Source organism: Amblyraja radiata, chromosome 26 (assembly GCF_010909765.2).
Source record: "Amblyraja radiata isolate CabotCenter1 chromosome 26, sAmbRad1.1.pri, whole genome shotgun sequence".
NCBI classification, from domain to species: domain Eukaryota; kingdom Metazoa; phylum Chordata; class Chondrichthyes; order Rajiformes; family Rajidae; genus Amblyraja; species Amblyraja radiata.
Genome location: NC_045981.1, coordinates 31,747,299 through 31,768,323, shown reverse-complemented (window position 1 = coordinate 31,768,323; position 21,025 = coordinate 31,747,299). Strand labels below are relative to the sequence as shown.

Sequence of the window (21,025 nt, the reverse complement as noted above, 5' to 3'; positions counted from 1 at the left end):
TCACCCTGACAGTGGAGGCCCAGGACAGAAAGGTTAGTATGGGAATGAGAAGGGGAATTAAAGTGTTTGGCAACCTGGAGATGACACAGGCCAAGGCATACAGTTTATTCCAGGCATAGCCATCTTAGTGATATGTTTCGACAACAATTTCCGTTAACACAATGAATATCACTTAGGAAAAAATCCTTGGTTAGATTGGTGGAAAATGGATTTAAAGTGGCCAGGCTCTTGAAGGTCGACATGGACACAGTGAGAGGAATGGCTTACTTCCATTCTCTATGACCCAAGTCCAGAAATCTGTGAAAGTGGCAACAAATGTAGATGGAGTGGTAAAGAAGGCATATGGTATGCTTGCCGTCATCGGTTGGGGCATTGAGTATAAGAGTCAGAAAGTCATGATACAGCTTTGTAGTATGTTGACCAGGTTGCATTTGGAGCATTTGCATTTGGGCAGCACAGTTGCTCGGTGGTAGAGTTGCAGCCTTGCATCGCCAGAGATTGGGTTCGATCCTGACTGGTTGCTGTCTGTATGGAGTTTATACATTCTCCCTGCGACCATGGGTCTCCGGGTGCTCCGGTTTCCTCATGCATTCCAAAGGCATACCGTTTTGTAGGTTAATTGCCTTTGGTAAGTTGTAGAATTGTCCCTATTGTGTAGGATAGCGCTCGTATATAGGGTGATCGCTGGTCAGCGAGGACACGCTGGGCCGAAGTTCCTGTTTCCACGCTGTATCTCTAAACTAAACTAAATATTAAAGCATACAGAATATTTGCAACACAGAGGATAATAAGTTAATAAGACATAGTTGGAGAATTAGGCCATTCGGCCCATCGAGACTGCTCCGCCATTTAACCCTGGTTGATCTATTCTTTCCTCTCAAACCCATTTCCTGTCTTCTCCCAGTAATCTTTGACGCCCTTACTAATCAGGAACCTATCAATCTCCGTTTTAAAAATACCCATTGACATGGCCTCCATAACCATCTGTGGCAATGAAACCCACAGATTTGCCACCCTTTGGGCTGAAGAAATTCCTCCTCATTTCCATTCTAAATGGACGTCCTTTTATTCTGAGGCTGTGCCTTCTAGTCTTATACTCTCCCACTACTCAAAACACTGAGGTTATGGGGAAAAGGCAGGAGAATGGGGTTAGGAGGGAGAGATAGAGCAGCCATGTTTGAATGGCGGAGTAGACTTGATGGCCCGAATGGCCTAATTCTATGGCAGGGACAGTTCATGGCAGGGACAGTAGCAATATAAAAATAAGACACAGCCAAAATTGAAAAGGTACAAGTCATGTGTTGTGTATTTGTGTGCAAACTGCTGACATTGTGCACTTGATTTCCACCCTTTTTTTGTTCATGTTTTTCCTAGTTTGTTTTGTTGTTGAGCAGTCAGGCTGCAGATTGTTATTTCAGTACAAGGGGGCCCCTTTCTTCCCAGAGTAGGAATTTTCTTTAAAATGTTTAGCCTCTCATTCCACGTCCAGAGTGTTAGTGCAATTGCTGGTGGTAGGGAGAGGTTTTTAACTGAAAGTCTGCCAATAGCATAGTTTGATCAAGGCAGTCGGGTAGAAAATTAGGTTTCTGCTCACAATGCTACATCCTGATATCATTGGCAGATAAATCTCACTGATCTACTTCAATTACCATCAGGCCAAAATTATGCCTGAGATATAAACTATTTCCTGTGCTTTCTGATACCAAAGTCTGGAAATATTTACACTGCCAATGTTACTCTGAAATTGAAATCATATTTCAGAAAGTAGCATAAAATATATGGGGATTTAGATTTTTTTAACATAATTTTCATTACTTGTGTACATTGAGTTGAAAATTACAGTGGTGTAATAGAATTCAATCATACGGTGCATATGTTTGAATTCCTTGCACGTGACTCAACTCTGCACAAAGGACCATATTCCAGGAGCAAGCATGTTGCGTGGACTTTCTTTAAATGTGCAGATAAAATGGGCGGCATGGCGACACAGCGGTAGAGTTGCTGGCTTACAGCGCCAGGCGCCCAGGTTCAATACTGACTACGGGTGCTCTCTATGGAGTTTGTACATTCTTCCCGTGACCACGTGTGTTTTCCCTGGGTGCTCCGGTTTCCTCCCTCATGCCAAAGACATACAGGTTTGTAGGTTAATTTGACTTTGGTAAAAATTGTAAATTGCCCCTAGTGTGTAGGATAGTGTTAGTGTATGGGGATCGCTGGTCGGCGTGGACTTGGTGGGCCAAAGGGCCTGTTTCCACTCTGTATCTCTAAACTAAACTTTAAAAAAACTTGATCTATTCCATTTGCAACCGCGATAGTAGCTCTAGCCCGAGCAGTGAACTGTCACATCTTGCATGGAAATGAAGAGAGGGGAGGACCTTCCCCTGGTAGCACCTCTTTGTTCAAAGACGTTCCTCTTGATGTACAAAGAACCTTTCAGGCCTCCATTGATGTGGGCTAACTCTCAGCACTCCATCTCCTACCTATTTGTTACCACCATAAATCTTAACCTCCTTTGCTTGACCAATATCAAACCATAGTGTAATCTACACCACGCCTCACCACGTCTCACCACGCCTCACCAAGCCTCACCAAGCCTCACCACGCCTCACCACGTCTCACCACGCCTCACCACGCCTCACCACGCCTCACCACGCCTCACCACGTCTCACCACGCCTCACCACGCCTCACCACGCCTCACCACGCCACACTACACCACACTACATTACACTAGGAACATCAATAGAAAAGGTTTAGAAGGATATGGACTAAGTGCGAGCAATAGGACGAGTGTAGGGGCATCTTGGTCACCCAGAACTTCCCTACAAAATCAAGACTACCTGAAATATTTGAGGTACATCCAAGTAGGGTGATTTTTGGATACTCTTGCACATAAATATCAAAGAGCAATTTGGAAATGAAGGACATTAAAATGGAAAAAAAGTTGTATAAAGACTGAACTGCAGATGTTATTTTAACAAAAAAAGACACTGGAGTAACTTTTTAGTCCAGTGTCAGTCAGGATCTCTGGAGAACATGGATAAGCAATGTTTTGAGTCGGGACTCTTCTTCAGTAGTAGGGAGAAAGCTGGAGGAAAGGTGGGAAGCAGGACAAAACCTGGCCTCACCTGTAACCACCTATCATTTGCCAGGAAAATACTAGTGCTGGAGTAACTCAGTGGATCAGGCATTTTGGGTCGGGACCCTTCTTCCGACTTCCTTCTATCACTTACATAGAAACATAGAAACATAGAAACATAGAAGAATAGGTGCAGGAGTAGGCCATTCGGCCCTTCGAGCCTGCACCGCCATTCAATATGATCATGGCTGATCATCCAACTCAGCATCCTGTACCTGCCTTCTCTCCATACCCCCTGATCCCTTTAGCCACAAGGGCCACATCCAACTCCCTCTTAAATATAGCCAATGAACTGGCCTCAACTACATTCTGTGGCAGAGAATTCCAGAGATTCACCACTCTCTGTGTGAAAAATGTTTTTCTCATCTCAGTCCTAAAAGATTTCCCCCTTATCCTTAAACTGTGACCCCTTGTTCGGGACTTCCCCAACATCGGGAACAATCTTCCTGCATCTAGCCTGTCCAACCCCTTAAGAATTTTGTAAGGTTCTATAAGATCCCCCCTCAATCTTCTAAATTCTAGCGAGTACAAGCCGAGTCTATCCAGTCTTTGTTCTGCCCCCATCTCTCTTTCAGCTTCCCCCCCCCGCCATTACAAGCAGTCTTTATTTATTTACTTAATTAATTAATTCTTTATTTCGAACAGTACAAGAATAAAAAAGCAAGTGTGAAACAGCGTACAAAAAACAAAAAACACAAAATAAGAATATTTATAAAGTGTCATAAACAATATCTATAAATAAATGAAATCATATGTGTCCGAAAAGGAGCAGGAAGAAGCCAAAGCTTATTAATTCCCACCCCTTATTCAACTGCTTATAATGATCTTATACAAATTTAGCAGCTACAAACACCTATTTCCATATGTACACCAAATTATTTACATGTATACACTAATCAAATATTTACAGAGCCATACAAAAAAAGAGAAAAAAATAAAGTAAAAAACCCTCATCTAATATACAGTATGTCTTAGTCATATATACAACCCATCACCCTATAATCGCCCTTCCCAATACAATCAGTATAACAAATATCCCACTCAAAATCACCTATCCTCATCCCAATATCCTTTTAAAAAAGTGTTTTTGTACATCTTTTTAAACTGAATTATGTTTGTGCTAAGTTTCATCTCCTGTTCCAACCATTCCGCAAATTCACCCCACAGATTCTTATGCACATACTTTTAAGAGTTGTTCTGACATTGAGTTTTTTTAAATTAAGTTCCCCTCTCAAATTATACCCACCCTGTCTTTCCATAAATAGTTTTTGTATATTTCCCGGAAGTAAATTATTTCTTGCTATGTACATGATTTGTGCAGTCTTAAATTTAACCAGGTCGGTGAACTTCAGTGTATGTGACTTTAAGAATAATAAATTGGTACAGGTATGTTCAAGATATCCAACGTTATTGATCACTCTTGCTCTTTTTTGTAATGTGCATAACAGCTGTAGGTTGGTTTTGTAGGCGTTACCGCATATCTCCACACAGTAACTCAGATATGGCAATATGAAGTCTGAAGAAGGGTCCTGACCCGAAACTGCACCTATCCATTTTCTCCACAGATGCTGAATGTCCCGCTGAGTTACTCCAGTACTTTATGTCTTGTATAAATGCTTCCTGGATTAGAGTGTTTTATCAATAAGGAAAGGTTAGACAAACTGGATTGATTTCTCTGGAACATTGGAGGTTGATGGAAGACCTGATTGAAATAAATAAGATAATGAGCGGCATAGATAGGTTAGACAGTCAGAATCTTTTTTCCCTTTTTCTTTCTGGCGAGAGGAGCAAGGTTTAAATGAGATGTACAAGGCAAGTTTGGGTTTTTTTGCACAGAGAGTGGTGAGGGCCTGGAAAGAGCTGTCGGGGGTGATGGAGGTAACTACGATAGTGGCTTTTAGATAGGCAGGAAATCGTGGGATATGGATCATGTGCAGGGAGAGGAGATTGGTCTAAGTTGGCATCATGTTCAACATGGCCATTGTGGGCTGAATGGCCTGTCCTTGTGTAGTACTGCTCTGTGTTCTATGGTCGAATCAAGAGTGTTTGTTATCATATGTCCCAAACAAAACAATTAATTTCTTACTCAATTCTACAAGGATTTTATTTCGAATTTTATTCCAAATAAAATTATGTATGCATTAATTTTTTCTTTACACCAAAAGAAGGAATGGTGATCCTTCAAAAAATTATATTACTTTCTTTGGAAAATGTCCATTATTCTAAATATTCATTTTCACAACGATAAATCAATCAGAGCCCTGTTATAGTTTCTGCAATGGGAAGATTGTTTCATGAATTAGCAGATCACTGGTTTAGTTTAGTTTAGAGATACAGGCTCTTTGCCCCACCATGCCGACCAGCAATCCCCACACACTCACACTATCCTACACACTAGGGATATTTTACAATTATACCAAGCCAACTAGTCTACAAACCTGTATATCTTTGGAGTGTGGGAGGGAACTGGAGATCCTGGAGAAAATCCCTGGGGTCATAGGGAGAAGGTACAAACTCCGTACAGCCAGCACATGTTGTCAGGATCGAACCTGGGTCTCTGGCACAGTAAGGCAGCAGCTCTACCTTGCATCAGCTAGCTGTTAGAATCTCGTCTATCTACTGCCTTCATTCCTTGCATTGTGGAGAGCAGCCAGAAAGGCAGCCAGCTATGACAGTTCTGCCATGGTTCAATTCAGGGAGGCGAGGAAAGAAATCTGTTGACTGTGGCTTTTTTTGAAGAGCCTGAAGTGTCAATACTTTGTCAAGTTTTTTTTTCAGGAATGCTTAGCTTGTAAGAAAAGGAGGGTTTAACGTAGCTCAAGGTGTTGAAGTAAATCAATGATTCAATGATAATTTATTGTCACATGTACCGAGGCACAGCAAAATGCTTTGTTTTGCAACCCGGTAAAATCACACAGCAGACCTCACCTCGGCAGCACATGTGTTGCCACATTTCTGGTTGCCGACAACGCTACAAAAAGTTAATCAAACAGATTTATCTTCTGCTCACAGCGGCGAAGCAGGCCTGCAGCCGCACGTGGCAACGGGCAGCCCACTGCCGGGTATCCACATCATTCTCAGCAACCCCACCCCCTCGCATCTTTGCAGAGCTAATGAAAAGATCTACAAGGGACACAGACAGGGTAGATAGTCAGGACCTTTGTCCCAGGGTGGAAATAGCCTTATGTTGAGAGGAGCAACATTTAGAGAAAATGCTACGTCACCTATTCCTTATCTCCAGAGATGCTGCTTGTCCCGCTGAGTTATTCCAGCATTTAAACTGGCATCTGCAGTTCTTTCCTCCACTGCTAGTTATTAATGTCTGACTCACTTAAAATTAGTTGCTCCAGTCAATAAAAGCTGCAGTAGACACCATTGAAGAGAGGTGTGGAATGATAGAAAGATAAATACAAGTTCTTATCATGACGTTGACCTGATTGACTGAGAGGATCTCTGTCCATGTGTATTGTACTAAACAAGGCATATCCCTTGATAAACACTCTCCCACTACGCACAAATCAAAATCTTATCAGCATAATTTAATTAGTTTATCACAGCTAATTAGTTCTGTCATTTAAATTCCCTCATGGTTTCTACAGCACCCGAGAATGGGCTGTATGAGCTGTTAGTTTCCAGGGTCAACACTAATTTGAATCAACTCTTCAAAAAATGTAAAACAACCCATCAAACACTATTGCAGGGAGCGATACAGAACTCACGATCCACATTTTTATTTTCAGCCAACTGGAATATTGTAAAATACACACATGCACATACGTGTACACAAACGCGTAAACACATGCGCACACATGTGTAAGCACATGCACACGTGTACGCACACACGCACACATTCACACATGCATACATGTGTTCACACTCACACACACACACATACACACTCTCACACGCACACTCACACACACACACACACACACACACACACACACACACACACACACACACACACACATGTGTCTATATTTATATACAGAGAGAGAGAGAAAGTGATCTCCACTAGGGGCGCTGCATTGATGGCAGCCTCTGCCTACAGTCTGTCTGTTTTTTAATCTTTTTTTATTTTTAGTCTGTTTTAAAAGTGTGATTTGGAGGATTCTTTAGTTTTTCTATGTGGGGGAGGAGGGTAGGGAAAGGGGGAAACCGTTTCCCAGTCACTTCCTGGCGAGGACGCGACTATTTTGGGAGTCGCGTCTTCGCCCCCCCCACCCCCCCCACCCCCCCCCCCCCCCCCACCCCCCCCCCCCCCCCCCCCCCGTGTCCAACCAACTGGATTGGCGCGGCCTTTCCTGCCGGGGACCGGACCAAGCTTCAGCAGCGCAGCACTGGATTCACCGCGGAGCGGGCGGATGCTTACCTGGATCGCCGTTTGAAGCTCAGGAGTGCTGGGCCTGCTGCTTCAACATCGCGGAGCTGGGGTTTGCAGAGCTCCCAGCGCGGGCGGCGCTGACCAACATCGAGCAGTCCTGGGGCCCTTTGCCGAGGGCCGCCAGCGTTGAATCTCCGACCAGCGCGGCCTGTGGACTTCAGGAGCCGCGGACTCCGGTAGGAAGTGGCCGATTCGGATGTCCAAGCCGTTGAGGTGGTTTTCCCATTCTGACATAGGAGTTCCATCATCCCGGCGTGAGGGCCTGAACATCGGGCCGCCCGTAACGACGACTGCGAGGGGTTCGGGAGCCCCCCGACCACAGGTGAACTACGGACGACAACGGAGGAGGATGACTGAATATTTGAGCCTTCCCTCACAGTGGGGAACCTTTGATTCCGCTGTGTGGGGATGTCTGTGTTAAAGACTATCGTGTTCTGTGCTCTTTATTATTCGTATGGTTGTATGGTGACCACACATTTCACTGTACCAGTTGGTATATGTGACAAATAAATGTATCTTGTATATGATACATATATGAATATGTTTGTATACACACGCACACTATTTTACAATATTCTATCTGGTTGAAAATAAAAATATATATGTGTGTGTGCGCGCGTTTGTGTGTCTTTATATACATATATAAATGTATGATTCAAAGTAAATATCCCAAGTAATGCCGCTGGTTTTCTGATTTGTTTGCAAGACATCATAAACCATGTACTTACTTCTTTGGTTTATTTTATGGACAATTTTCAGATTATTTTTCTCAGCGGGAGTGAGTCACTTAGAACAACCCATAAATATTACATAGGTGCCAGGGGCAAGAGAGGCTGACAAGGGTAATCCCAGGTGTTGTGATTAAAATGTGGAAAGGACTGGGAGGACGGGCTTCTGGGTGTGAGGAGGTGGTTTCAGAGAGGTCATTTTATACCCAGAGAGAAAATATATTGAACAAATAAATCCAGTATGTTACTGCAAATTAGATTTTGCAGATTAGGGCAGAGGCCTAAATACTTTCGAACTGATGTATGGAAGTCCTTCGTCATTCCAAGGGCATCAATGCTTGGAATGGATTTCTGCATAGATGGGAACGAGGAAAATCTGGGGATCAGTTTTTCTCAAAAGAAACTAGGAACAGCGACTTCAGACACAAGGAACTGCAGGTTTACAATAAAAACAACACAATGAACTCGAGTAACTCAGTGGGTTGAGGGGGAAGGATGACAGAGGGAACTTCAGGTGGGGGAGGGTAGACTGAGCCAATGACCAAATATAGGCAAATAATCCAAATTATCTGTCATTATCATCTGCATCATATGCAGAGGCGTTTAAATTGATTGAAAGATAGAGTATGGCAACAGGCCCACCGACCATCGGCCCACCGAGTCCGCGGTGACCGGTGATCCACCATACTCCATGCTATCCCATGTTCGCATCCTGCATAGGGGAAATTTACAGAAGTCAATTAACCTACAAACATGCACGTCTTTGGAGTGTGAAAGCAAACTGGAGCGCCCAAAGAAAATCCATGTAGTCACAGGGAGAATGTAATGAAATATTTTATTAAATATTCATTGAAATATTTATAAATATACAATAAATTAATAACCGTAATACCAGATAACCATAACAATGCAAAAACCGAAGACCGTAATGCAACTAATTGCACAGTCCACAGAAGATCATATATGTAGGAAGGAGCTGCAGATGCTGGTTTATACCGAAGATAGATACAAAATGCTGGAGTAAAGGACCTAATTCACAACCTTTTTTACTCGTGGACATTTTTCATCAGGCTAGAAATACGTCCCGACCTACTTGATGCCATGAGTACCTGCGACTAGCATCACGGCCTACCTACGACCTACCTACAACCTCGTGACGACCATGCTGCGAGTATGAGTCAAGGGCAAACTCGGCAGAGGTCGTGAATTTGGTCGTGAAAGTGGGACAGGCCGTTAACTCAGTGGGTTAGGCAGCATCTCTGGAGAAAAGGAATAGGTGTCATTTTGGGTCAGATCTTCATACTGTAAGATAGAGGTGGAGGGGGAAAAAAGGCTGGATGTAAGAAAAGGCCAGAACAAATCAGGAATGGCAACAGGTGACCTCTGGAAGGGTGGAGTCCATAATCGGCCATTGTTGGCTGGGGAAGGTGTGATAACGAGGGGGATACAAGGATGTGAACAGTGTTCCTTTTCCCCAGAGATGATGTCTGACCCGCTGAGTTACTCCAGCATTTTGTGTCTATCCACAGAAGATCACCGTTGCTGAGGTTAGTGAAGTGCTTGCTGGGAAGAAGCTGTTCTTGAACAGGAAGCTAATTTAATCCTGGATATTTAAATATCTCTGTTAGATTTGTGTACATTTGCGCACCTTTGTTTCTCAGAAATATTTCACTATTTAAGCTTTGATTCTGTGAATCCATAAAAAAAATCAGTGTCCCACTCAGATAAATAAATACTAAAAAGAGATTGCATGATAAAATGAACCGTCATACAATATACTGTACAATCTGAGATATCTGGGAACATAGCTTGTTTCAGTGAATCTTTCAAGCAATGCAGCTTTTCGGAGTTTTAGCGCAGCAAGATTTAGAGATACAGCGTGGAAACGGGGCGTTTGGCCTACTGAGTCTACGCCGACCAGTTCGCACTAGTCATACTAATTTATCCTACACACCAGGGACAATTTACAGAAGTATAATTTACAAGGGCGCAGCGGTTGAGTGCTGCTTTAATGCACCAGAGATCCGGGTTCGATCCAAATACAATAGACAATCGCCAACTGGTGCAGGAGTAGGCCATTCGGCCCTTCGAGACAGCACCGCCATTCAATGTGATCATGGCTGATCATAATACGGGTGCTGTCTGCGTGGAGTTTGTTTGTTCTCCCTGCGTGGGTTTCCTCTGGATGCTCCAGTTTCCTCCCATATTCCAAAGACGTTAAGTTTAGTTTAGTTTATCATCACTTGGACCAAGGTACAGTGAAAAGCTTTTGTTGCGTGCTAATCGGTCAGCAGAAAGACAATACATGATTACAATCGAGCCATCCACAGTGTACAGATACATGATAAAGGGAATAATGTGAATAAGGTTTAGTGCAAGTTAAAATCCAAACAGTAAACAGGTTTGTAGTGGCTTAGGTATATTGTCTCTAGTTTGTAGGATAGAACTGGTGTATGGGTGATTGCTAGTCAGTGTGGATTTGGTGGGCTGAAGGGCCTTTTACCACCCTTTATCTCTAAAACGGAAACTAAAAGATTAAGAGTAAAGTTACATGCAGGAGGCAATGGCAGATGCTGGTTTAGAAGAAGATATATTTGTTTTAGAACCTGGGAAAATTTGATGAACTGCAAAACAATGCATTTTACAGCAATCTATGAGTCAAACTAAATAATTCTACTCCCTCTCTGAATTGCTGGATGTTCCATGGGAATAATGTATGTTTGAATAATATGACATAAAGTATCATCACCTGGCTATGGATGACTCAGTTCAATACAATCCAGAATACCTGACACCTGTGAGGAGAATTTTCAGACACATTTTAAAGAAACATCAGACTTTAAAATCATAAATTAAAATGGAGTTGACAGCAGCTTCACATAAAAAAAGGCGTGCGTGCATGATGGTGACATGATAGAACTGTGGCTGACATTGTCGCCTCTGGCAACTTTTTCATTGCCTTCAATCAACTCTGAGTTCCCACCTGGGAGTAATTTGTCCTGTTAATTGGGAGGACTGGCTGTTGCTGTTTGCTTGCTGCACTGTGGCTGTGAATCGCTGTGCTGCCAATGTTACTGGCAGGCAGGCAGGCCACGATGGCCATAAGCGAACGACTGCTCCGTTTGATATGCTGAGAAACAGCCCACTTGACAGGTTACGGCAACAGATTCAGTTTCAGCTTGCCTCGCAGCCTCGCACCAGGGTCAAAGTTACTCGAGGAAATGACAGGCAAATTATGCTGCTTGTTTCTATCAAATGGAGCAGATGAAATGTTTGTACTGCCAGAATGGGTTTGGCCTTGAGGTTAGATCTTTATCATGGCTCTCCGCAGCATAGCATCTTCTCCCCTGTTGTCAATGGTTTAATCTTGTACATGTTCCACTCAGCCCGGGCCACTGTCATACTTTGCTCACTGTCTGCAGCCGTGGTATTATTGATTCTGGATTTAGTGTCGTGTAATGAGCCGGATTTGATAGGGGAACTCAAGGTAAAGGAACCATACGGAGGTAGTGATCATACATGTTAAGTTTTAATCTGCAATTTGAGAGGGAGAAGGTGAAATCAGAAGTGTCAGTATTGCAGTTGAACAAATGGGACTATGTCGGCATGAGGGAGGAGATGGCCAAAGTTGACTGGAAAGGGACCCTAGCAGGGATGACGGTGGAACAGCAATGGCAGGTGTTTCTGGGAATAAGATGCAGGGTCATTTCATTCCAAAGAGGAAGAAAGATTCTAAGAGGCGGTCGGGAAGTCAAGGACAGTATATAAATAAAAGAGCAGACGTATAACATAGCAAAGATGAGTGGGAAGCCAGAGGATTGAGACACTTTTAAAGAGCAACAGAAGGTAACTAAAAAGGCAATACGGGGAGAAAAGATGAAGTATGAAGGTAAGCTAGCCAAAAATATAAAGGAGTATAGTAAAAGCTTCTTTAGGTATGTGAATAGGAAAAAATTAGTTAAGACAAGTAAATGTGGGTTCCTTGAAGACAGAAACAGGTAACAAATTTATTATGGGGAACAAGGAAATGGCAGACGAGTTGAACAGGTACTTTGGTTCTGTCTTCACTAAGGATGACAAAAAATTTCCCAGATGTACTAGGGGACAGAGGACCTTGGGTAACAGAGGAACTGAAGGAAATTCACATTTGTCATGAAATTGTGTTGGGTAGACTGATGGGACTGAAGGCTGATAAATCCCCAGGGCCTGATGGTTCTGCATCCCAGGGTACTCAAGAAGGTGGCTCTAGAAATTGTGGATGCATTGGTGAACATTTCCCAATGTTGTATAGATTCTGGATCAGTTCCTATGGATTGGAGGGTAGCTAATGTTATCCTGCTTTCCAAGGAAGGAGAGGGAGAGAGAGAGCAGGGAATTATAGACTAGTTAGCCTGATATCGGTGGTGGGGGAGATGCTGGAGTCGATTATCAAAGATGTAATAGCGGCGCATTTGGATAGCAGTAACAGGATCAGTCCAAGTTAGTGTGGATTTACGAAGGGGAAATCATGCTTGACAAATCTTCTGGATTTTTTTGAGGATGTAACAAGTAAAATGGACAAGGGAGAGCCAGTGGATGTAGTGTTCAAAAGGGAACTGCAGATGCTGGAATATCGAAGGTACACAAAATTGCTGGAGGAACTCAGCGGGTGCAGCAGCATCTATGGAGCGAAGGAAATAGGCGACGTTTCGGGCCGAAACCCTTCTTCAGACTGATGGGGGGTGGGGAAAGAAAGAAGGAAAAAGGGAGGAGGAGGGGCCCGAGGGCGGGCGGATGGGAGGGTGGGAGGAGACAGCTAGAGGGTGAAGGAAGGGGAGGGGACAGCACAGGCTAGCCAAATTGGGGGAATTCGATGTTGATGCCATAAGGGCGCAAGGACCCCAGACGGAATATGAGGTGCTGTTCCTCCAATTTCCGCAGTGGATGTAGTGTACCTGGACTTTCAGAAAGCCTTTGATAAGGTCCCACACAGAATATTAGTGGGCAAAATGAGAGCACATGGTATTGGGGGTAGGGTATTGACATAGATAGAAAATTGGATGGCAGACAGGAAACCAAGAGTAGGGATTAACGGGTCCCATTCAGAATGGAAGGCAGTGACTAGTGGGGTGCCTCAAGGCTCGGTGCTGGGAACGTAGCTATTTACAATATCCATTAATGATTTAGATGAAGGAATTAAAAGTAACATTAGCAAATTTGCAGATGACACAAAAGCTGGATGGCAGTGTGAACTGTGAAGAGGATGCTATGAGGATGCAGAGTGACCTGGATAGGTTGGGTGTGTGGGCAGATGCATGGCAGATGCAGTATAATGTGGATAAATGTGGACACTTTGGAGGCAAGAATGGGAAGGCTGATTATTATCTGAATAGTGACAGGTTAGGAAAAGGGGAAGTACAAAGAGACCTCGGTGTTCTGGTACATCAGTCCCTGAAAGTAAGCATACACGTACAACAGGCAGCGAAGAAAGCATGTTGGCCTTCATAAAGAGAGGAGTTGAGTATAGGAGCAAAGAGGTCCTTCTGTAGTCGTACAGGGCTCTGGTGAGACCACACCTGGAGCAGTTTTGGTCTCCTAATTTGAGGAAGGACATTCTTTCTATTGAGGGAGTGCAGCATATGATGAAAGAATGGAGCGACTGGGCTTGTAATCACTGGGAGGGGATCTTATAGAAACATGTAAAATTATTAAGGAATTGGTCATGCTACATGCAGGAAACGTGTTGGGGGAGTCCAGAACCAAGGGCCACAGTTTAAGAATAAGGGGTAGGCCATTTAGAACTGAGATGAGGAAAAACGTTTTCACACAGAGAGTTGTGAATTTGTGGAATTCTCTGCGTCAGAAGGCAGTGGAGGCCGATTCACTGGATACATTCAAAAGAGAGTTAGATAGAGCTCTTGGGGCTAGCAGAATCAAGGGGTATGGGGAGAAGGCAGGAACGGGGTACTAATTGTGGATGATCAGCCATGATCATATTGAATGGCGGTGCTGGCTTGAAGGGCCGAATGGCCTACTCCTGTACCTATTGTTTATGTATCTATGACGTACAAGCATCGCACCTTCTCTGAGTGTGTGTAAGAAGGAACAGCAGATTTTGGTTTAAACCAAAGATAGACTCAAAAAGCTGGAGTAGCTCAGTGGGACAGGTTGCATCTCAGGAGAGAAGGAATGGGTGACGTTTCAGGTCAAGAGGGTCTCGACCCAAAATGTCACTCATTCCTTCTCTCCGGAAATGATGCCTGTCTCACTGGTTTACTCCAGTTTTTTGTGCCTATCTTCTCTGAGTGTGTTCTCACTGAGAATTTCACAGGATTTATCTTTGCAGTTAATCAGAGTATTCGGAGTTAGATGGAAATGTATATATCTCTCTCTCTCCTGCCCTTTCTGAGTTTAGATAGGCACAACATGCTGGAGCAATTCAGCGGGTCAGGCAGCATCTCTGGAGAAAAAGGATGGGTGACGTTTGCATTGGAGCTGTTTAGTTATAGAGACATATGGCATGTAAACAGGTCATTCAGTCCAACTTGCCCACACCAACCAAGATGTCCCATATACACTAGTCCCATCTGCCATCTAGGTCAAATCCCTCTAAACCTTTCCAGTCCATGTACCTGTCTAAGTGTTTGTTAAATGTTGTTTTCGTACTTGCCTCAACCACCGCCTCTGGTAGCTCATTCCATATACCCACCACCTTTTGTGTGGAAAAAGTTGCCTCCCAGGTTCCTATTAATTCTTTCCCCTCTCACCTTAATCCTATATCCTCTAGATCTTGACTACCCTACTCTAGGTAAAATACACTGTGCATTTACCTTAGTTAAGAGATGCAGTGTGGTAATAGGCCCTTCGGCCCATCAAATCCATGTTGACCATCGATCACCCATTCACGCTAGTTCTATGTTATCCCACTTTTGCATCCTACATACTTGGGGGAATTTACAGAAGCAAATTAATGTACAAACCTGCACATCTTTGGGATGTGGGAGGAACCTGAAGGACCCAGAGAAAACCCAATTAGTCACAGGGAGAATGTACAAGCTCTGCCCAGACAGCACCCAAAGTCTGGATCAAACCCAGGTCACTGGCGATATGAGGCAGCAGCTCTACTATTGTGCCGCCTTTGAAGTCCAGTCGGGGTTACACTTTCCAATTAACCCATCTACTTGCCTGATCAAATTCTGTTCACAATTATTGATCCAACATAAATTCAATTGCTTCCAGCATTGCCGCAAAGTACTAGAAGGTGTCAAATTACTGTCTCGTTGCATGGGAGAATTAAAAAAAACTGAAAATATTTGAATGCATCTTTATTATAATGTTGCTTCATGACAAAGACGTTCTTTAATGGCCTGACCTTGAGTATTATGCAGTCTGACTTGATAAGGCTTCTATCAACATTTTAAGATTCCAGCTCATGTAACTTTCTACCAATCTACACTATACGAATGGTATGGCTGGAAATCCTGAGGAAAAAGCCGTCAGTCTCATTGCTGCTTTGCCCCTGCCGTCTCCTGAGACCAACGTAAATTAATATCATCAGACAGATCCCAAAGGGGTTGCACAGTCACAATCCAATGGTGCATTGGATAACAGCTCTGCGGTATAAAGGCAGCATTAGGTGGATTTGAATTAAATCATCGTCGTCTACTGCAGTTTTGAAATTAAATTATTGGATCCTTTGCTCACTAAAATGGCATCAAATGTGCTGTGGGTCATGAGGGGCTGTCTGGAACTAAATGTTGAATCTCAGTGCAAGCAAGTTTACTTATAGACCTTTACTGAGGTCTGTACCCTCAGAGAATAATTGTCTATCATTAGAAATGTGGGATTTATTCTATTCTACTACAAATAGTTTCAATTTGTGTTGGTTTGAAGTGAGGGGGGAAACATTTAATAGCAACCCTAGGGGGTCAAAACTTTTACACATCAGGATGGTGGGTACATGGAATGAGCTTCCGGGCAGCACGATAGTGCAGCAGTATAGTTGCCACCTTACAGCGCCCGAGATCCATGTTCGATACTGACCACAGGTGTTGTCTGTGCAGACTATGTACGTTTTCCCCGTAATCTGCGTGGGTCTTCTCCGGGAGCTCCGGTTTCCTACCACACTCCAAAAATGTACCGGTTTGTAGGTTAATTGCCTTGGTATGATTGTAAATTGTCCGAGTGTGTGTATAGTGTTAGTGTGTGAGGATCGCTGGTCGGTGCAGACTCTGTGGACCAAAAGGCCTGTTTCCGCGCTCTATTCATAAAACTAAAAGGAGGTAGTTGAGGCAGATTTTATAACAACATTTAAGAGATATTTGGACAGATACATGGAGAGGAAAGGTTTAGAGCGATATGGGCCAACCGTGGGCAGTGGGACTAATGTAGATTGGTCAGCATAGGCAAGTTGGGCCAAAGGGCATGTTTCCATGCTGTATAACTCTCGGGCTCTATAATTGCCTGAATTTGTAATTGATTGTCTTGCGAAGGATCGCTACAATTTAGTTTAGTTTAGTTATGTTGTGCGATACAGCATGGACACAGGTCGTTGACCCACCGAGACATTGATCATCGCTCACACTTTTCATCTATCCCATTTTCTCATCCACTCCCTGCACACTCGTGGCTATTTATATACGGTCAATTAACCTACAAAGCCGCACATCTTATGAATGTGGGAGGGAACCAGAGCACCCGAAGGAAACTCATGTTGTTACAGGGAGAACGTGCAAACTCCACACAGACAGCACCTGAGGTCAGAATCAAACCCAGGTCTCTGGTGTTGTGAGGAGCAGCTCTACCAGCAGCTCTGTGTTGTCCACCACCCAGAAAGATATTTTTTATTAATTCATTCTTTCTTTTCCAATCCTTGAATTCAGGAAGAGCTTATATATTTGACTGTGTAGGAAGGAACTGCAGATGCTGGTTAAAACCGAAGATAGACACAAAAAGCGGGAGTAACTCAGCAGGTCAGACTCTGAAGAAGGGTCTCAACCCGAAACGTCACCTATTCCGTTTCTCCAGAGATGCTGCCTGACCTGATGAGTTCAGCTTTTTGTGTCTATCTTCTTTTATATATCTGACTTCTGAATTAGTCTCGTTCATCTGGAAAGTAGCAGGAATGCTCTGATTGAATTTGTGGACACACATTGGGGGATGAGATCTTTGGAGTGCCTCAGATTCTGATCTTCGTTCAATTGTGACAGCTTTCAAAATTCCACGTTGAAAGTAGTTTTATTTCCCAGGAAAACCTTGGCTATCCGATGACCGTTGAGGCATTGCAAGTCAGCACTGGAGCGACTGGAGGGACGTCTGTTACTCAGGCAGTAATCTGCTGCAATTATGCAAGACCCAATGTAACACATTTGCGCAACTACTTGTAGGATGCCTCTGGTTTTTCTTGCTTTCCACAAATTGTATATCGTCTTTGATAAGATGCTCTATTGCTAAATGTCATTCTTGGCTTTAGTTTGGGTTAGTTTAGTTTAGAGCTACAGCGCGGAAACAGGCCCTTTGGCCTGCCGAGCCCATGCCGACCAGAAATTCCCACACACTAGCACTATCCTACACACTACGGACAATTCAAAATCTTTACTGAAGCCAATTAACCTACAAACCTGTACGTCTTTGGAGTGTGGGGGAAAACCGCAGTACCCAGAAAAAAACCATACAGTCACAGGGAGAATGTACAAACTCCATATAGACGGTATCCATAATCAGGATCGAACCGGTCTCTGGCGCTGTAAGGCAGCAACTCTAGCTCTGCACCATCATGCCATCCATAATTAAATTGAGCACCAATGATTACGTTTAAAAGCAACAATAGCTTACAAGGAAATGTCAAAAGACCTTGAGTTTGTTAAACAGGAAATTCAATATGGCTAGAGGCATGATACTTGATGTAAGTTTCACAGGAACAAATTCAAAGTGAAATTAAGCTTTACTTTCTTATAACAGTCGTGATAGTAAATCCAGCTTGACGGTTAACACTTAAATCTTTGTGAAATGTACATGTTTTACAGTTCAATTGACCAAAACTACTACTTTGCTACTACTAAATTGTATGTTTGGTATTATCGGCAATGTACTCTCCCTTTCAAACTCATTTGATTGAAATCAATGGAATGTATTTGAAGAGAATACTAATTTGCACTGTGGCACATATTAGCCAGGGATCAATTTCCAAGCAACTTTTGAGATTTTTTGGGAGCAATTAATGCAGAGTTCTATATATTACAAATATTAGAGATGGGATCAAGCAAGTGCCTGTTGAGAGAGGGTATAGACTTGCTTTTTGGTCACTAGCATTAAACACCTGCAAGAGTGTTGTCGATCGGTGTACTCATCTCCATATGTCAGTTCCATAATGGAATCAGATGCTCGGAAGTGTGCATGACAAACATCAGATACTCCAGCTGTTGGAACAGAGTGGCACAGCACCAGAAACCTGGGTTCGATCCTGACTATGGGTGCTAATCGTGCACAGTTTGTACATTCTCGCTGTGACCGTGTAGGTTTTCTCGGGGTGCTCCCGTTTCCTCCCACACTCCCAAGTCATGCGGATTTGTAGGTTAATTGGCTTCTGTAAATTCTCCCTAATGTGTAGGATAGTGTTAGTGTACGTGGATCACTGGTCGGTGTAGACTTAGTGGGCCAAAGTGTCTGTTTCCATACTGTATCTCTAAACTAAATTAAACTAAAATACGCACACACACACACACACTTAACACTCATGATAAAAAGTGATTTTTATTTTCTCCCTTAACTTTTTTAATCTAAATGCTGCAATATTTCAATTAGAGTCATGGAATCATAGAGCCATACAGCAGAGAAGCAGGTCCTTCGGCCCAACTTGTCCATGCCGACCAAGATGCCCCATCTATGCTACTCCTGAAGTGGGATGAGATCTTGCATCACTTTGTGTTTTGTTCAAGATGCAGATCCTATGTCTCCATTTAACTCCAGAGATGAAGGCCCTTTAAAATAAAAATCTGCAAGTGTACTTTCTGATTCACTTTGTCCGTTCTCTCCTTTTTACTTTCGTGGGTGCCTGGCTGAATACAATTCTGGCCCTCCAACCTGGAGCATACACTGATCTTACCCAATTGATCTTAAGTTGTTCAGAAGAGTTTTGGCAACAAGATTAGAAAGTGTCTCCACCTGCTGTTGTGAAGATAGGCAGGTCACTGCTTGTTGATACCGTGTCTGTCATAGCTGTACATTGTTGTTAAGCTGTACATTGAAAGGTATTGATTTAAGGCGAGATCCTTGGAGAATACTGGACAGACAGATTTGGATGATTAAGTCCAACCTGTCATCCTGCAAATTGTCATATATTTGATGATTCCATTTTTCAGTACCTATGTGTTGCGGTTTGGGTACATAGCAACTTTGAGCAACTGAAAAGACTCGTAAATTTAAAGAAGCTAAACCATATTCTGACTCTTTGTTCCAAGGGCCTCTCGCCTCTGCATTAAAGGACGTTCTTATATGAAGGAGATGAGGAGGAATTTCTTTCATCGGAGGGTGGTGAATCTGTGGAATTCTTTGCCACAGAAGGCTGTGGAGGCCAAGTCAGTGGATATTTTGAAGGCAGAGATAGATAGATTCTTGATTAGTACAGGTGTCAGAGGTTATGGGGAGAATGCAGGAGAATGGGGTAAGGAGGGAGAGATAACTCAGCCATGATACTCCTATTCCTTGTGATCTTGCTTGGCAAGACTCGACAGACAATTGTTGAAGCTCATGGTCCACTGCTAACGAGGCAGCAATCTTGAGACCAGCCACCTTGTAGCAGCTGATGCTAAACACACTGTTCTGACGTGTGATATACATTCCTCAGATCTCCACAAACTCATATCCCTCTAAATCTATCCTATCCATGTACTAGTCCAAATATCTTTCAAATATTGTCATAGTACCTGCCTCAACTACCTCCTCTGACAGCTTTTGTAGGAAGATATTGTAGGAAGCTCAGGTTCCTATTAAATCTTCCCCCTCACACTAAAACTATATGCCCTCTGATTCTTATGCGTTGATGTGCGTTGTTTTTCAGCTTGCAATTGCAACCTTCACGCCCGGCGTTGCCGTTTTAACATGGAGCTCTTCAAACTGTCTGGCCGCAAGAGTGGAGGAGTGTGTCTGAACTGTCGTCACAACACAGCGGGCCGCCACTGCCATTACTGCAAGGAAGGCTTCTACCGTGACATGACAAAGCCCGTCTCTCACAGAAAGGCGTGTAAAGGTATGTGACGAGAGGCTGGCCTCTCACCTGGCAGGTAGATTATTTTCCTTTTGTCTGCCTTCCTAGTGCAGCTTCCGCTGGTCAAATCTCCCTTGTTTGCAGAAACTTTAGCCCATCATTTTGGGCCAGAATGCTTTTGAGGAGAAGTTCTTTAGGGGCACATGTGACAGGACAAGGAAAATAAACAAAAGCTGGCAACGCAGAAGGACAAAGGTGTGAAAGAATTCTTGGCTTTAGCGGTATGATTGAGAAGGACTGGCAGATCAAAACATTCGCACAACCCAGGTGTATACACCAGTAAATGCACACAGAAGTTACATTCAACAGGATCATCCCCAACACAAAGACAGCCTCACACACACACACTGCTCAAAGCCGCATTTTAATCTCCTAACAAACTGCTCTAACGCCTCTGAAAACAATGTTGGCTCTTTGAAACGACTCCTCATGCCTTACCTTTTGTCAAACTCTTTTTGTTCTTTCAAAAGGTAAACATGGGATTTAGAGTATTATCTTGCTGCCCTTTATTCCATGCTCCAAGTTGGAAGGA

General features: G+C 43.4%; 1 protein-coding gene across 2 annotated transcripts in view; it reads left to right on the top strand.

The window, feature by feature from the left end:
- ntn1 (netrin 1) overlaps positions 1-21,025 on the top strand; it is a 204,682-nt gene that overhangs the window by 77,385 nt on the left and 106,272 nt on the right. For both annotated transcript variants that reach the window (XM_033044616.1, XM_033044617.1), the window contains exon 3: positions 20,287-20,475. In XM_033044616.1, coding sequence (XP_032900507.1) covers positions 20,287-20,475 — 189 coding nt within the window. The remainder of the gene's footprint in view (positions 1-20,286; positions 20,476-21,025) is intronic.